The sequence below is a fragment of the Sardina pilchardus genome, chromosome 4, assembly GCF_963854185.1.
Source record: "Sardina pilchardus chromosome 4, fSarPil1.1, whole genome shotgun sequence".
In the NCBI taxonomy this organism is placed as follows: Eukaryota; Metazoa; Chordata; class Actinopteri; order Clupeiformes; family Clupeidae; genus Sardina; species Sardina pilchardus.
Genome location: NC_084997.1, coordinates 26,338,054 through 26,357,493, shown reverse-complemented (window position 1 = coordinate 26,357,493; position 19,440 = coordinate 26,338,054). Strand labels below are relative to the sequence as shown.

The window sequence follows — 19,440 nt, the reverse complement described above, 5'->3', positions numbered from 1 at the left end:
TTTCTTAAGGGCCTTATGTATTTGAATAGGCCTACATTCCAAATGAAAGGCTCTTCATACAGTAATTTATTTTTTAAGAAATAAAAGAGTGTACATAATAGTAAGAATAGTGCACAGAATAGTGTTCCTCACAGAATTGGATTCAGTGGCTGTCTTGGACAGGTAGTGTATGTAATTGAGCGCCTGTCACTTTAAGACATTCAAAAAATCCACTGGTTCAATTTTAAAATATGCTTCACTTAAATTAAATAGCCTAACTTACAGTAGTCACACCTTTTGTTAACAGCTTAAGGCCTGATACAGACCATTTATATTATAGGAATGGGCAAGAATAGCCATGTAATGAAATAAAACAATTAGATTTTATTTTATACCTTTCTTTATTTTTGAACATATTCTGTGATATCCTATACTTCCATGAAGGCAGGCAGATTCCACAGCCCGTTTTAGGTGTCAGCCCTGTCAATCAAAGAAAAAAACTCACTGTTATTTACAGAGCTTTATATGAAGACTTTCATGAACCATTATCAATGAATGATGTTCACAAACATTAAAAATCCAGGAGATCTAATATTATTATGAGGAGGAGGGATACAGGAGCCTGGTGGAGGACTTTGTGCAACGGTGCAAACTCAATCACCTACAACTCAATACTGCCAAGACCAAGGAGATGGTGGTGGATTTCAGGAGGTCTAAACCCGCTCTGCTGCCAGTCATTATCGAGGGGGTCAATGTGGAGGTGGTGAACACATACAAGTATCTGGGGATACATCTGGACAATAAACTGGACTGGTCAGTCAACACTGACGCACTCTACAAGAAAGGGCAGAGCAGGCTGTACTTCCTGAGGAGGCTGCGGTTCTTCAACATCTGCAGCAAGCTCCTCTGGATGTTTTACCAGTCTGCTGTTGTCAGCATCCTCTTCTATGCTGTGGCATGCTGGGGAGGAAGCACTAAGAAGAAGGATGCTGGGTGACTAGACAGGCTGGTAAGGAAAGCTGGCTTTGTTGTGAGAGCTGGACTGGGGTGCATCACTTCAATATCAGATAAAAGGACCCTGAACAAGCTAAACATTCAGGACAACGACTGCCATCCACTCCGCAGCACTATCATACAGCAGAAGAGCCTGATCAGTTGAAGACTGCGCTCACTGCCATGCACAACTGACAGACTGAGGAATTAATTTGTACCCAGGGCCATACAACTCTATATGGAAAAGGAGAGAACTTTGGACTTCTCTGCATAGTCTATCTCCACCTCCACCCTCTTAATACACTTCCATGACATTCCTGTACAATACTGTTTACTGTGAACACTGTTTACTGGCTTTACTGGCTACATTAGCCAACATGCACAGACCCTCCCTCCATTCCCTTGACTGGACTGTGGTCTAACTTAGGCTACTTCACAACCTTGTAGTAGGCTACTGTTGGACATTTGCACTGCCACCTGACACACACCTCACACTGAATCAGTACCAATCCTCAGTAGACTACATTTATGTGCAACATTATCTTCAGTATATTTTACTGTTCTTTTAGTCATGTTGATTGTTGTTTTGCTTTTATCATCCAATAATGACCCTACAAATAGCATGGTAATTTAGGCCTATCACCGTGATAGTAGGCCTATGCTAAATCCCTTTGCACTGCACACTCCTGTACAGTTGGTGGCGGTACACCAAAGAGTAATCTGCCTATAAACAAAGAAGAAGAAGAAGTTTTGATAGGGGTTCCATGGTTCCACGTTGGCATAGAATATTCTGGTTAAAATGTGGGTAATATATAACACACCAATATCAGGAAGTAATTTCACTCTAACAGTTAGACGGAGAGGTTGGAGCATGTTAGGGAAATAGTCTAATTTAAAGCAAGACGGCCAGAAACATTTGATCGCTTACGTTTTGCAAACTCGTTTCATTCAATCCGTGAAGAGAACGCGTTACACCTTTTTAAAAAGAAAGAGAAAAAATATTCTGGATGAGGTCGAGGACACTCTTCTTTGTGGGGAGCTCCTCCTAAAACCTTCGTTTACAAGATTGCTGGACTTTTGAAAGGATTTTGGTAAGAGTTTAATATACCAATTTAAGTTTAATTGCACTGACAGTTACATCCGTGCTGGAAGTGCAAGTCAATTAACCTTTTCCAGACCCAGTCTGGTGTAGGCTAACTTAACCGCGGTACGGTACCATGTGTTCCCCGGCTAGGCCTTTATGCCTAAATTATTATTTGTTTCTTTATTATCGAAACTGTCGGTCATTAAGAAAATACAATGTGCTTGTTCTCGTGGTCTTAGCTTTGGTGGGGATAAAAGCCCAAAAAACATCAACTATCCTTTTGAAGAGCTAGACACGGGTGGGGAGGATTTATGCAGTGTTTCCGAACTATTGAAATGATACTTGTAGCGGTGGTCATCTTTAAAATACTGCACTGTAGCTAGCTGCTACCTGGCTGCTCTTGCTGTTAGTTGCAGCAACTCCAGGGAGCATCATTTTTGTTCTTGTACCGACAGAACCTGATGACCTTGTGAAAATTGCCAGAATTCCCTTTTAACATGCTACCAATAACGCTTAATGATATAAATGCATAATTAAAAACTAGTAGAGAAAGAAACAGGCTGTTATCCTGTTAGAGAGATAGAGGGAGGGTACAGACTAGATATAGGTCCTTCAAAAGAGGGTGAAAAAAGAGTCTAAAAGAGTCAGAGAGGGTGAAGTGGTGAGCCAGATAGCAGGTCCATTGTGTTTAGGTTGAACATATTTGTTTTCATTCAAATTAATGAATAATCTTGATAAATAATTGTGATCTCAATATTGATCAAAATAATTGTCATAATAATGTTGGCCATGCAGTCCTACCCAGGGGTGCATCATCAGCAGAGGGTGTTGCAACTGAACTGTGTGGAATGACTACCACTCTAGTTCACAGGCAAAACAACCATATGTGTCTCTAGCTCTTGTGTCTTGTAACCGTTTTTTCAGGTTCTGTTGTTTTTGGTTGAAATGCACTGAATAGTTGAACATCTGAAGTGTGAACCAGAACAAAATGGGTTCTCTGTTGGTGGAAACTAAGGTTGAAATATTCAAAGCTATTTATGTTAATTATGCCTCTTTTCTGCGACAGACTGACTGCAGTGAATTTGGGCCTTGAGGAGGGATAATGGTTTCAAAACGTATTGTAGTTGGTATTCTCTGCCTTTTGGGCCACGCCCTTGCACGTCCAGTTAAAGGTAAGATTTATTTGATGAGTCCATAGTATTCAGCTTCCATAGTATTCAGCTTGTGCTACGTGTATTTCAGACAAGGCATAAACTATAGCCTACCTGTAACTATACAAGTACAAGTACAAGTAACTAACCTTTCCTTGACCCAGCATTGTTTACAGTGAAAAACTGTAAACAGACTGGAGACTGGCCTTGATTGCCTTAAAGGAATAGTTCAGTATTTTACACTTTAAGCCCGTTTTCTGTACTGCCTAGCATGAAAACGAGTGTTTGACACCGACATTTTGATGACTGAGCCTGTTTGTGGAATTTGTCAGCTTAAGAATGGAGCTCTGTATGGCTTAACATTGCTCGCTTTGTGCACGGTCTATTCTGTCCTTAAAACACCACTAAACGTTCATTTTTAAAAATGTGCAGCTCACCGAGTGGTACTGGGGGGTATTCCATCAAACTTGCTAAACAAGGCGGTGCTCAAAAGAAATAGCCTGGCTTGAACTAGCGTATACTTTCACTTCAGGCTGAAGCCGTTACATTAACTCAAGTTAGCTGCATCTTGCCCTCGTTTATTCAAACGAGGCTAAAATCAGCTTCATGTCTGCTCGTGCACGAGGTAGAAAAGTAGACCAAAACCATAAATTGACGAAAAGAGGATACATGTCTTATAATTAAGGCAAACTAGTAGCCTAGAAATCTAGACGCCCCTAGCGACAGCAAATGTAATTTGGCTGGCGGGGCAGTCTAGCAACGCTCCGTAGAGCAAAGGAGCTGAGAAATGGAAAATAAAAGCGGGCCAATCACAGCGTGTATAGAGTCAGTGGGTGGGCTTAACATAATGGTGACTGACATGCGACCAGAAGTTGCGACGGTAACGCATCCTGTTATTTGAAAACAAGAAGATGATTCGTTCGTTTAGCGTTATCCTATTGCGTGGAGAGGGAAGGTTACGCATCCTGCTACTTGAAAACAAGAAGATGATTCGTTTAGCGTATCCTATTGCGGGGAGGGAATTTGAAAGACAACTGTTTATCCCACCCCTCCGATTGAGCCCTGTCTACGGTGAGTGTCCAGACCCTACATCTTGATGTGGGTCTGACTCGTCAGGCTAGCAAACTAGAAGATTTCAGTTCGATTTACAAGCGCCATCTACAGGATTTTCATCGGAAGTAATCAAATTGAACACGAGAGAAAAAAATAGATAGTTGCCTAAAAAGGAGACTAGGCTAACGAAATCGTACTGTAAATCGCTAAACAGTAATTATGATGGTTTGAATTGGGACTTTGGTTGTTTTCACTCTGAACAAAACGAGTGAATAAGTAGGCTACTTAAACTCAAAACAACTTTGGCTGCTAGCCTATTCAACATTAAAGATAACCTACGTTTGTAGATTAAAAGGGTTCACTCTAAAATATTTTTTCGGTGGTCATAAAATAAATTAGTATTGTCCTGGGAGTATTGGGAGAAAACCTATTGTCTTCCATAAGCATATAGTTCTGCCAAAGTGTTTGTGAAATATACTGTAATTATCTGAAATGCAATATGGCTTTCAATTTGTCATTTAATATTTAATTTGTGTAATGGCCTACAGTTGATTTGATATCCATGAACTAGCCCAGGCCTTATCAATAGGCTACATGAAGCGGTTTTAATTATTATAGCCTATAAAGGCTACAGAATTAGGCTAGATCTGGCATCAGATATAGCCCACTGATAGCCTGTAGGTTACTGTCACTGAACAAGCTACTAAATGTGCATGACCTTTATCAATACTGATATGCCTTTCATTAAAGAGTATAACTAAGCATGGCATTATTATCCTAATGTGTTAACATGTGTCTATTCATCGCATGGGAACCGAACCCGAGAACACGCAAAACATGATTTACTTGTAGTCCCGTCAGGCTGCGCATGACACCACGAGAGACGCAAATTTTACGGAGCCACAATATTCCTTTGACCACACACATAAGTTCAAACAATGTAAATTGCATAATTTTCATAAATTCTTTGAAACTATCGAATAGGTAGCCTAAATCAATGCTTGGTAACACTATCGAAAAAACGTTTCTCCTTCTATTTTTGAAGTTGTAGGCTACAGGTGACTAAAGCACAGGTTGACGGAACCATCTTTTGGGACTCGTTTTCCGACTGATGTTTTTTTTGCAACACAGATTAATTTAGGGCCACATATATGTTTTTTTTCAGAGGTGGGGGGGGGCAATATTCCGAGAAAAAAGTCACGAATTTGCCACTTTACAAATTGATAAAGTGGCAAATTTGCGACTTTTTTCTCAGAATATTGCCCCCCCACCTCTGAAAAGAAATATCAGACCTGCAAAATCGCCGTTTTCTTGGTCAATTGGGTCATTCACGTGAATCGCCCAGAACCGGAGAGTTTTTATTTGGGGGGGGGGGGGGGGGGGTGAAGGCTGCCCTTAATCTGTATGCAATGCAGGCTAGAATTGCGAAACATTATTGGCTAATTCTTGTAATTGACACTTCTCTGGGCCAATCGGAGTCTAGCACTTGCTTCAAAATCTTGAACACAGCGCGGAATTCACGTTTGGACGCCTGGCTACAGCGCGAGTCATTTTTGTCAGGGATGACACCGCGTTCGGTTCACAAATATGAACGTAGAGGTAAAACGACCCCTTCTAAAGTGCATTTATTTCTTGGACCGAACGCCGTGGAGTCCATTATCCCACTTATTCCACTGTTACCATTTCCTGTTATGATGTAAACGTTTAAACAGAGACGGTGTAACCAGACAATCTTTGGTTTAAATCGCTAAAAATATGTTGTCTTGTTAGTAGAACTGGCTACTTCTTTCCACCACATATCAACTAATTTCTAAACTTGCCGTACAAACTGCCGTTACTAGTTCTAAATGGATGATTGCTATGGCCAAAAGCCAGTCAGTTCTATCTCTTTACTATGAACCTTAACTTTGAAACATCGCTATTTTAATTGCCCTATATGCCATCCAACTAGCTAAAATCAACCACCGCAGGGGCGGAGCTATAGGCGGGGCAGGCGGGGCAGCTGCCCCTGGGCCCGGGCCCTTCCCGAGGGCTCAAGGGGCCCTTTGCACTTCATCGAAAACGCGAACTCAATCTCCCCGACGCGTAATTACTTGTCTCACCGAATGTGTTGCAGCGCACATCACTCATTATTGTGAATTACAGGTGGCTAGCCTATTTATATATCTAGCATTTTAGATCTACTATTTTATCATGGTGGGAGTCATGACTCAAAAAATACCAGTGAAATCCCTAAAGCTGTCTTGTAATGTAATAGTTAGTCATGTTCTTTTAAGATAAGCTATGTTGTTATGGCTTGCATTGTTTTTTTTAATCATGTTTGTGTAATGTTTTAACAACTGCAGTGCATGATGGGTATGATATCTGAAGACTTGTTGAACGTCATCATCAAAATTCCATTGTAGTGAACAACGTATCATAATAGGCTTGGACTAGGCTACGGGAAGTTGGTAATACCTGGTTTAACTTGTTCTTATGCCAAGCATCAGCCCCGGATCATTCTCACACAATTAACGCAGAATCTATAGTTTTTATGAATGACAATTCCAATAATCGATCAAACGAGAAAGATCATTATACTTTGAGGGCTCTCTCCATGCTCGTGACTTCTACAGACTAAAGCATAATTTGGAACGAAATTATGAGCATGCAGTAGAGACAGAGAGGCAGGTTCCAGCTTCACTCTTCCGCTGTCAGACCGCATAGCCTATATTTAGGTGTCATTATCTGCCCAGCTAACGACGGAAATTCGAAAAGATGTGAACAGCAAGTGGCCGCTTCACGTGATGTCCGTTACCGTCCGAAATTCGGCAAGGAATTATCGCAAAATGTGCAGAACATTTGAAAACAGCTAGCCTATTAGGCAGGTTCCACCTAGCTTGTCATTGTTGACATCTTCTGCCATAAGAATCGTTTTAAGAAAGGTACGTGGCTAATGATGATGGCAGCAAAGACGAGGGGAGGCTAAAGGAGGTGGCAGATCAGGTTTCCAGTGATTCACCATTTGTAAGCTCAGGTTGGTAAGAAGACTATTTTACATTGGCTGCACTCACTGTGAGTAACTTAGCCAATTTATTTATTAGCTAGCCTAATATTTACCATCTGAAGAATGGAGTCACAAATTAGACTATTCTTGTGAATGCATTCCACTCAGATAGTGGCTACCAGGTAATGCACGTTTACTTGCAAACAGAAATATAAGCTTGGGACCCTCCATTTCCAAAGCAACAAATGAAGGCTGCTTGTAATAATACAAATATTGTTATATCATATCAATATGGTGCAAACAAACGAGCTACAGCTGGTAGAGCCTTCAGCCTTGAGCATAACCTGCAAAACGGCATTATGTTCAGACTCTTCTTAAAGTGACTGCACCATTTATCAATATCAATATCACAATTGACCAAATATAAAATAATACATAAGCAATTTGCATTACTTTAGTTGCTTGTGTCACATTTTTGTTATCATTAAAATCTTATTATGCGTTTTGGGGGGGCGGAGCGGGGGGCGGGGGGTGGGGGGGGGAGGGGGGGGGTCCATCAACCATCTCTGCCCCAGGGCCCTGTGTGCAGTTGTTCCGCCACTGAACCACCGTCATGTGCGACAATGTTATGTTCTGAACGTCTACTACAGCTTGGATGCAACGTGACCGTTCATTTAAACTTCACAACGAGTTTGCCAAATTAATAGGCTATTCCAGTGTGATACGGCCAACAAATTGGATCTAGGTCATAGGTGTGCAAATAACGTTTAATACACCCTCTGTAGAACGCAGGACGCGCATTGATTTGCATTGAGCTCAATGAGCATCAAACAGACTAATAGGCTAACTGGAAAAAACACCATGCAATATATAGCTATGGTGAAGAAGAGTATGTGATGATGTGGGGCTATTTTAATTCCTAAGGCCAAGGGAACTTTATCAGGATGCATAGTATTCTGGATCCATGAAATAACTGGCCTTTAAAAATAAAAACATAGGCATATATAAAAAAAAAAATCCTCCTGCACCTATAGCCTATGGGAATTGACATAGGGGTCAAAACAGGCCTGCTTATGCCCCCTGTATTTAAGGAAGAAAATATATTTATTTAAGATACATTCTTCATTTTTTGAAGAAAATCCTTGATTTTTACTCATTTTTTTTAATTAAGGCATGAAGATGATTTTCTATTCCTCTTTTTAGTCAACTTAAGCATGGGTTAAAATACGTATTCTCCCTTGTGTGTGTAAAATACGTATTCTGCCGATAAAACAGTTACGAGATTATGACGCCAATTTCACAATGTAGTATGCACTCCGACAATAGAAAATGTTAATATAAAGGCTTAAAACGCTTCAGCTGTAACGTTATTTGATGTCAAAGTGGCGCTTACGCCCCATAGGATTCAATGGAATGGCCAGCTAGCCACGGTCTACTTGTTAGCATGGCGGCCGCCATACTGTCTACACTCTCAGAACGTTCGCTGCTCCCTTGGGTTAATGGAATACCCCCCAGGTCTTCAACGATCTTCTATAGCAAGTTTAGCAGCGAAATACAGCTTTGTCGTCGAGATTTCTGCCCAAAACCCGCCTTAAAGGGACACTTCACCGATTAGCATTAAGCTTTGTATCTTTAGAAAACCAGTCATGTTTTTGAATGGTCGTGCATCATTCCCTCAGTTTGCCTTGAGATGGGAGAAATATGGATTTCAATGAAACCCATTAATAGGACTTCCTGCTTTCAATGATGTAAAATGATGATTTTTACATCATTGAAAGCAGGAAGTCCAACATTGAAATCCGTATTTCTTCCATCTCAAGGCAAACTGAGGGAATGATGCACCACCATTCAAAAACATGACTGCTTTTCTAAAGATACAAAGCTTAATGCTAATCGGTGAAGTGTCCCTTTAAAGAGAAGACTGGCCAATGCGAGATAAACACGGACGTGACGTAGTTCCCGCCATGGGTGACGGGAGACAGACAGATTGCAATCATAGACCTAAAAGAAATTGCAATGTGTTTTGGAATCGCGTTTGCCATTGCCATTGAACATAGAGCGTGACAAGGTGCTATGCAACAAGGGGGGCGCTATTTCTGCAAACCAGGCAAAACATTTTGCCAAAAAATATCCAAAATGTTTTCAATACTTTTTAAAAAACATTTTCAAAAAACAATTTAAAAAAAACAAAATAAATCAAATTGATTTGATGATTGCATTGTCACTTCACATATTAAAATACATTTTTAAAGAAAGTATTGCAAATTGCAATATTAAATTGCATAATGAATTGGCAATTGCTTAATGTAATGTCTTTTAGAATTGCATATTGCAGAATGCATTCTCATTTGAATTTTGGTGAGTGTAAACCCTTTTCTGTGTTTGAACTAGGAAGTTCAATAACAATACAATCGCAATGGGGTATAGTAACCTCAATTTCAGATTTTTTGTCATGTCTGTAACCACTATTTATCACTTCCAGAACCTTGTTTTAAATTATTTAAAATGCAAACGAGTGGCCAGTCAATCTATTGTGTTTGTTTTATCTTCCACTGACTTCAACTCTTGTTTCAGAAAGGAAAGTGTTTGGAGCAAAAGGGGCGTCCATCGCGTTGGCATCGGAGCAGCTACCTGAGGGAACAAAGGTGAAATCCATCCGCTGGACACACAACGGGCATATAGCTGCAGATTGGGAAAAAGGAGACGAGAGACCAAGTTATTATGGCAACTTTAACTCCACAACTACACTGGATATGAACACCTGGGCCCTGACCATCTCAAACCTGCTGGCATATTTCACAGGAAAGTATTCATCTGAGGTGAACGACAAGGACCCAACTCGTAGTGTTAACGTTGCTGTAATCGGTGAGTAGCTGAAAACAGTTGATACTAAACTAAAGGAATGTTTTTTTTTATTATTATTTTTTAAAGCTACTGCTACACATGCAAATCTTTGCCAACATTTCTCAGCCTTATCAGTACTGCATGGCATTTTACCTTGGACCGAATTAACACAATTAATGCTTTTTTTGTAATGATTATCAGTGGGTATTCAGGGTTTTTTTTTTTTTATATATATTTTCCATGTAAGTTAACTGTACTCAAATTCTACAGATGCTGTGCCTTTGTATGGGGAGAAAGGACAACCCATCACTCTGGAACCAGAAGTACCAAATGTACACGTGAAGGTTGCTGAGTGGGAACTCAACAACATGATCATTGCTCGGTGTGATGGAGGGGTGTCACAGACTCTCTATTCGACCCTGCTGGACTGTGAAACTTTTCGTTTAATCATCCCAGATCTTCTGAAAAATCACAGTGGCTTATACATATTCAAAATTGACGACGCCAGAACAGATAAAGCATATCTACTTACTGTAAGAGGTAAGTGAAGAGACATGTTTTGCTTGTTTTGCATTGCTAGTTTTGTTGATAAGTTGTATGAGCTGAAAAGTCCTGAAGTTTTGGAGCAGTAACTACACTGACATGAGTAAATCAGATGGCACTGCCTCTCAAAATTCCCCACTCATCCCATCTGTGAGTTGTTTGTGAACATGTGCTGGAGTAGTTTGTCTAGATTACTTGCATTATTACTTCTTAGGAGGAAGTTGCATGACAAGGGTTGTAGAAATATGCACTAATCGAGAACACAGGACCTCCTTTTTGTATTTTTTTTCTTGCTCCTGCACCAGACATTTGACCAATAAGCTCACTAGGTTAAATGCTCTTTCATGTTTTGCTACTGTATGATGCATTTAGCTTGAGGGTATTCTTTGTGAAAAGAGACTAAATTAAGGGGAAAATTGTCCCAAGTTTTCTTTTTATTTCATTTGTTTTACTTTATTGCCCATATTGAACATTGCAGGCAATTTTAGCAATACAATACAAACAAACTTTCATACACACACACATACACACACACACACACACACACACACACACACACTCTCTCTCAAAGAGAGGTTAGAACAGGGGTCACCTTGTGATGGAGCTTCATTCAACACATATACTGATTACATAGAAGCAGGATAGATAAACCATTGCATTTTACATGGTGTGGTTAGACTTTTATACTAAATCAAGGCCCAGAATAAGAGGAGTCCATCTTCTTACAAACAAAGGTAGTTTCAACTTTGAAATAGCAGTTGTATTTTCCATAGTATGGACCTGCTTCATTTTTTGTATTGTGCTATTGTACAGTAGGGGGGCTAGGCTTCATCCAATTAATAATGATATTTTTTCTTGCAATCATTAACAAGATATGTAACATGTAGCTTTGGTCCTTAGAGAGCAAGTTTTCAGGTGTTTTCTCCAGTATGAAAAATAAAGGGTTCAGAGGAATGTCAAATTCCTCCTTTATGTCTTTCCAGTATGTCTGTATCACAGAGCAATCCCAGAATATGTGGGTATGGTCAACATCATTCCTGTTTGCATGTGTGTGTATTATATTTCATTGTTTGTTGTTTCCTTGTGTTTGCCGGAGGCTCTGTCCCAACCCACGCCTCCTCTGATTAGATCTTGACCAGTTAAAAAAAACCCAGGTGCAGGTTTTGCATCAGCTAACGCTCCCCTAGTTTGTGGGAGTCATCCAGTCACAGGGGCTGTTTGCTGGCCGCAGCTTCGGTCCAGGCTTGGGTCTGTTGCCTACAGCTGTGTACGGTCAGGGTCAAGAGTGAACTGGAGTACAAAAAAAACCCCTCTCCCCAGACTTCTCAAAGTTAAAAACCAGCCAAAAAGAATAACGGCCTGTAAAGGAACTACTATTAGTGCTAGCCTAGGTGCCACCATACCACAGTTTCTCCAGCAGATGTTGGGGGCATTGTTTTTAAACATTGATACCTTGAGAAGGGATCATAAAAAATCTCATTTTCACCTTCAAATTCTTTCCACATTTGACTTCCAATCCCCCTATGACTTGCCAAACATATATCCTCCCATGTACTGTATCATCATCAATAATTTTCCATTCACTTTTGATATGTAAAGTGTTGTCTTACTTGTGTGATACTTGATGCTTTGTTGATATCATTTGTTTAGAAATCTGTAAAAGTACCATTCAACATCAGTTGGATCTCTAAACTATCCCAATCTGTGTGCTTGTGCAACTGATTTATAATAACTAACCCCTTTTCTGCCCACCTTCTGAATCTGTATGCTACAATATGTAAATGTAAATCCGTCAAAGATGGGAGAAAATCAATGTTTCCAAGAATGAGCATTGCTCTTGATAGATTGTCCAAGTTTTCAAACTCATCACTTAACTCAGAGCAGAACACTATATACCAGACAAGACCTAATGAGTGGTGTCTCTTTTGCAGATGAGTTGGCCCTCAGAATTGCCCAAAAGTGCAACTCTACATCCTGCACTCTAAACTGTACAGGGGCAAATAATGAAAACATTGATGTCACCTGGACTGATAACAAAGGGAGAGAGGAGTCTGGTCCAGTTTGGGTTGTGGAGAGGAGTGAAGACCTGGATGTGACCTACACCTGCTCCAGTGATTCTGGGAGCTGGATGAACAACAGCATCTCAGAGAGAGAATTGTTCCCAGGCTACTCAGTCACAGGTTAGTGAATAGACTGCATGCCCAGAGTGGTATTCTCGCTAATTTCTGTTCCATTAGTGTGGTTTACGTGAAACCCAATTTGGTAACTATGACAATTTATGCCACAGAACTAACCTGGTCCGTAGCAGGTTATCTTTCGAATTTAATCAAGCTGTGTTGCAACCCCCCCCCCCCCCCCCCTCCATCATTCTATTGCACTCCACTTTTTCTTCACCTTTTTAAAACACATATTATATAGCTTTGGTGGTACATTTGGTTTGGGCCTTTGTAGCATATTTGTCCTATTTGTTTGTATTTGTATTTGTCTGTATTTGCTGAGTGTATATGTATTTAGTTGTGCTGTTTCTATTTGTAGCACTCTCTTTGGTTTGGTTGTGTGTAATTGCTGCATGATATTTCTTTATTATTATTTGGGGTTCCAAGTGCATAGTGACATCTACAGTCCCCTCCAAACGTATTGGAACACATGCTAAAGTTGACCATATAAAATCATCTTTTGGTAATTGATCTTAATGCCTTAAATGAAAAAAAAAAGAGGAAATATTCAACCTTTAAGGACATCAATTGTCTTTGTGAATGAATAATGTATATGTTAAAGATTAATTTCCAAAAGATGATTTTATATTGTCAACTTTAGCATGGGTTCCAATACTTTGGAGGGGACTGTATATCAAAACTCTAAACCTGTCAATTGAGAAACCGTATGGCATGATTAAAAATACAGACATTAGGACATTTTTAGGCTGACTTAATCAGGTTTGTCACTACATTTCTGGTTGTGTTGTTCCAGGGTCAGACTCTCAGATGTAGTAATCCAGTCCAAGACATATTTATTAAATGTCAAAAGTAGTATAAAATTGTAATATAAAATTATTTCAATAGGTCCAACAACATTTTGGTTTGTACTACAGTGGTCTCTGTCTCTCTCTGTACATGCTCCATGTTACACATTCAGCAGCAGGGTTTGTGTTAAATCATCGTCTTTATATTGAAAGCAAATCATTTTACTTTGCAGAGGATGCAAAACGGAAAATGATCCTGGGAATTATGCTGGGAATCTTCTTGCTTGGAGTTGGTGTTGGCGTTGGCGTTGGCGTTTTATGGTACAAGAAAAGCAAAGGTTGGTGGGCATGGCATAGTGTCCTTTCACACACTTGAAAAGTTCACAGAGTGAACTTGCTTGTGTCAATAACCATCGTTTTTCTACATAATTTCACCAACTGCTTTCAGGCATGTCCTCCGCACTATATGCGAATCTTTGTTAAAAGGATGTTTGGCTCTTCGGGTGATTTCGATATGATGCTTACATGCAGACATTATGTGTGAACAACACCCATGCACATGAATAGAATCTCTGTGTGGTTGTTAGGGGCGGGGGCTTGCGGGGGGTGGGATATGACGGTAGCACAGGTAGAGGCAGGTAGTGCACAGTGCTCTCCCTTGCCAGTGCGTGTAAAAGAAAATGTCATCAACACGTCCTCTCACATATGAGTTCATTTACATAATGTCCACTGGAAATAGTTGGACGGGACTAGTCGAAGAGTTGCATAAGTTTGTAGTTCCAAATGTCATGATATGTTGTTCTGATTTTGGCCTGCGACCCAAAGTTTTGATATGAGCAGAACATACTTTCACGTATGTCTGAAAGCCGCTACTGACAAACGATGTACATACCACTACAGTTTAGTTATTGACTGTTCTGTACAAACCTCAACCATCAATAATGAAGTTACTGTGCTTGTTATTGATGTTTCTGGATGTGTATTTTGAATGATTGACATCTATCTCACTTGTAGGTGCAGTAACACGTGGTCTGCAGCAGGATGGACAACCACAACAACCAAATGGGATTCCACTGTTACAAATGAACGGTATTTAAAAGGAATGATTCACACTGAATGAATTTATTGACTTCCTTGGCTTTAACACAAAACATGACGTTCACATTCAGCTTGTGGTGTAGATATCACACATGGTTGTGTTGAAATAACGGTGCTGCCATTGCACAGCTCTCTCTTACAGTATCTACAGTACTGTGCATACTCTCATTAGTAACATAGAAACCAAAAATCCTCACATGTGTGATGTGTGTCTAAGATGTGTGATTCTGTACCTTGTCAGGTCAGTCTCAGCAGAATGCACAACAATCAGATGATGAAAATCCACTGAATGGAGGGATGGGAAATCATGAGAACGGTCCGTTTGTTTTTAAATCCATACTTGTCATGTCCACATTCAATATAGTTTCAAACACAGTATGTTTTGTTTTGACAGAACTGGCTATGACCGAACTGTTCGTGAACAATGTGGTTTGCTCTTATACAGTATGTCTGGTTATGTCACTCACCTCTCATTCTTCTGTTTAATGTACAGTATGAAGATGCTGTGGATCCATTTCCCTTACAGCAGAATGGTAAGTAACATTTCATCTGAATTAGATTTGGGCTGATGTCCTAAAAGGGAAAAGTTAGCTGGACTATATTAATACCACAAAACCTACACATACAGTAGGTAGGTAGAGCTAATAGTGTGTGTGTGTGTGTGTGTGTGTGGGGGGGGCGGGGGGGGGGGGGGGGGTAGATGGGAATAGGTACAGATAACAGCAGCCAAAAGTTAGTTTCATATCAGACTGTGTATCTTGAGGTTCATCATTACTAATATCTCACTATTTATGATGATGACTATATTGATATGAATATATATATATATTTATAATCTATTGTTCTTTATGACACAACTATGTAATTTACTTACTGAAACATTGACATTATATTTACAGAAACCGAGGATGATGCATCAGTTGCACAAACTACAGTCCTGTTTTACCTGGAGTGCCAAAATCAGATGTCAAAATAGTATTTCAGTATTGCAGAAAATTAGCATTTTCATTCGTTTTATGGATTATGGACTTCCTCACCAGCAGACCATGAATTGCCAGAGTAGGAAACCTCATTCTCAACCCTCCTCATCTACAGCACAGACTTGTGTGTTTAGCCCTCTTCGAGACTCTGCACCCTCATCCATTATTTTAACACACTGATGACAACAGTGTTAGGCAAGACGGTTTTATTTATAGCATATTTCATACAATGGACAACTCAATGCGCTGTACAGTGGCAAGGCATTGGGTGCAAAGATGATCTCTTCAGAGATCATCTTTGGACATCAGGAGATTCAGGATGAACTAATATCTTCTATATAAATGGTGAATGTCTCCACATAATGAACTCTGACAACCGAAGATCTATGTGAAAAATCCCCAAAGTCACTGAGCACTGTTGGTACGCAGTAAAAAAAAAAAAAAAAAAAATCGGTGCTGCCTAGTTTGAGTCGCTGCAGCCAACACCTAGAGCAGCCAGACAGCTGCAGTCTTACATGCTGGGAGGCATCTTTAAGCTCATGCCCCCAGAGGCATTTCTACTTTAGGAAACTTGAACAGACCAAACTTCCCTCTCAGTGGTATCATTTCCTACTCTCCTATGGAGTGATACACCAGCTGCACTGCTGAGAAGTGGAAAGGCTTGGACTGACTGCACATGCTCACTGAAGTGCCTTTTATTTATTAACACTAATATTTTGAACTACTGAAGTGTACTTTTTCTATTGGTTATTTATTAAATTGAATCTGTTTTTTTTTTTTTTTTTTTTTTTCATGGACACATGAAAGGGAGGTGAAGTCTTACTAGAAAAGATTTACAAAACGCATTACATTCCCAGTATTGCTAAGCTTAAATTTGTTGGTGGTGGTGATGACCTGTCACAACAATTGTATGTGTTCGAGAAGACAAAGGGAGAATACAATGACTGAGAATAACGAATTGAATGAACAATATTAGCCAGTATTGTTGGAGCATCAAGGAACATGGGAGGAGGGGTTCGTTAGTTCACACTATATGCGTATATACAGTATATACCATTGATGTATGCCATCAACCACTTAACTTTATACATTCTAGATGGAAGATGTATAAAAAATAACTATTATTTCCCTATTGTCCTGAAGGGAAAAGTCTGGATGTATAAGTTTGAATGTTTACTCATCTCTATTTTCTTTACTTGCTTTCTATCGCTGCTTAATGTGTGTTGCCAATCAATTCACTTTCACTGCCACGCTGGTTGAAGTAGTGCTGCTCTTAAATGTGATGTATTAAGAAATGTGAGAAATTACCTAAGGTAGTGATTGTTATCTGTGAAGTGATGAATGTAGGTCAGCAGTATAAAATATAAATGTGCAATAATGGTGCAATTAACAGTAACTCCTTCCTGGCACTGACGTCTCACTCACTGTGAAGAAGAGTACTGTACTGTATGTGTTAAATAGTTCAGGCACCAGAATGAGAGGGACACCAGCAAACAGCCATAATGTTGTGAAAGCAACTTGTTGAGCACAATTTATAGGTTTGTAAAGCCACATGGGGGAGCTGTTGACCAAAGAAAGTCTCAAGTAGTGTTTTTTATATATTATGTTATACTTTATAAGGGATTGCGTCCAGATACTTCTGTCTGATCAAAGTTGCTGACTTTACTGCTGACTAGTCAACCATTTCATTGTCATTGAATCTGAATGCACCGCTCATCTCAGATTTTTGTACTATTATTATTGTTATTATTGACTTGTTATGGTTTTATTTACTATCATTTGTTTTATGGGAAGTTGGGAACATTGAATTACTCCGGTAAGCCTTTCGTGCCTTGGGTAGGAAATGACCAATGCACTTAAAGCTGACTTAAGTGTTTGAAATGTACAGTAGGCCTACTGTATAAATAAACTTATTTTGAACCAAGGGGAATTCATGACTTGACTTTTCCTGTGACCTTGTCATCCTCATAAAGTAATTGCATAGGCTAACACTTGGGATGTGCCTCTTCCCATCACACCCTCACACAACTGTTCACCATTTCTAAAATCCTTAACTATTCTCTAAACCATTCTGTATAAAACGTTTCTTGCATTGATCACCTTTTTGGCAAACCCTTAAACCGTTTACACATGTACAAAATTGCATTGTGTATTGCAAAACTTTAAACACATTCTCATGTAGTAAAACATTTTGCATGGTGATGCACAAGTGGAAAGATGGCAAAAGGTAAATACAAAGAAAGGAGAAATGTCAAACACGACTCAAAATTGAACATACTTGCATTAAATGATGTGACGACCATGAGCTAGTCCAGAGTGTAAACATGTTGCTGGACAGTGCACAATAATAATGGACAGAAATTATCAGTGAGCACTGTGTTGTCTGTATAGTTTTTCACAATTACTAAACACATTTTGTGTAGTTCAATCATTCCATATTGGAATCCCTACTAAGCTACAGTAAACGTCCTGTGGGGATATGACAAAACACATGATCATAGCTTCGCAAATAATGGTCTAACATAATCATATTTTCATTCTATTGGTCTGCTTTTGCACACAACTTGGTGTTAGGAGTCAGTTACAGTATGTTTTTAAGTCATCAAACGACCTAGAGGGTTGAAAAGTGGTCAGTTCAGAGATGGAGAGATTTTCAGAAAGACAAAACAATATTCTAGCCTCTGTAAGTCGGTGTCAGTACTTCACACAGTCACTCTGTTATTTCTTCCAAGAAACTACAGAGTCCCAGCTTTTCAAAGAGGTCGCACATTTGATTATAAGCCAAACTGGTTCTCTGAAGTAGGTGCTGTGCCACTGCAGGCAAAAACTTGAAATTGGTATTGAGAATTATGTGAAGCTGGGATGCACCGTGTCCTTATCATCACCTCCAAAGCACAGCTAAAGTGATCTCCTACAAATGCATTAGGTGGTTCACTCATTTTTCATTCATTTGCAAAATACGCTAATATCATCTGAACAGCCCAGATGTTATTGGTTTCATATGGTAAACATAAGCTAAACATCTGCTGACAACTATTAGAAATGAGCTGCATTAGTGTGAAATCACCAGTGCACCTAAACGAGACTCCCCCCCCATATCATTCAATCTGCAGTCAGTCTGTATCCATCCATACAGCTATTGTCGTTGTGTTGCTCTTTGCAAGATATATGCAAGAGAATATGTGGCCTAATTGTTGTGACAGAGTGGACTGAATATTTACTAGACTGTATAGTACTTACGTATTTGAATGTGTGTGTTACTCTAGTAAATTCCAATGTACAGTAATAGGTTTCATTTGGTTTATTTTCTGTGATGATTAAAGTATTGGAAAAATGTATTAATTTGACCACAAGTTGTACTGTTTGAAGGAAAGATTTGGTTTTGTTACATGTTTTTTTGGGGGGGAATAGTTTTGGTGCAGGCTTGAGTGAACCGGTGCATTGACGGCAGGTGTAAAGTAATCAAGGAAAACTATAGAAATTAGTAACCGAGAAATGGGAGGCAGAAATGGGAAGTAAAAGAGAGAGTAAACAAGTGAAGATAACACTGTTATGTGAAAGTAAAGAAAGAAAGAAAGAAAGAAAGAAAGAAAGAAACATATCAAAAGGTGTGACAGGAAGTGAGGGATGTGTGAGAAAAGAATGATTGTGTGAGGAGAAAAATATGAGAGAGGGGTAAAGAAAAAAGGAGAATAAGTAAGAAAAGTTAGACAAGTCCATGTGGTTAGCCCATTGGTAAGTCAAGGTGAGGCCCCACAGTGACCCTG

The 19,440-nt window shown here is 39.5% G+C and overlaps 1 protein-coding gene across 1 annotated transcript; it reads left to right on the top strand.

The window, feature by feature from the left end:
- Positions 1-1,811: 1,811 nt before the first annotated feature.
- LOC134078707 (uncharacterized) lies at positions 1,812-17,597 on the top strand. The gene is made up of 10 exons (XM_062534821.1): positions 1,812-2,063; positions 3,123-3,228; positions 9,821-10,111; positions 10,361-10,630; positions 12,565-12,813; positions 13,829-13,933; positions 14,610-14,684; positions 14,935-15,009; positions 15,187-15,226; positions 15,593-17,597. The coding sequence occupies exons 2-9, from the start codon at positions 3,159-3,161 to the stop codon at positions 15,189-15,191; spliced, it is 1,140 nt and encodes a 379-aa protein (XP_062390805.1). The 5' UTR covers positions 1,812-2,063; positions 3,123-3,158; the 3' UTR covers positions 15,192-15,226; positions 15,593-17,597.
- The last annotated feature ends 1,843 nt before the right edge of the window (positions 17,598-19,440 follow it).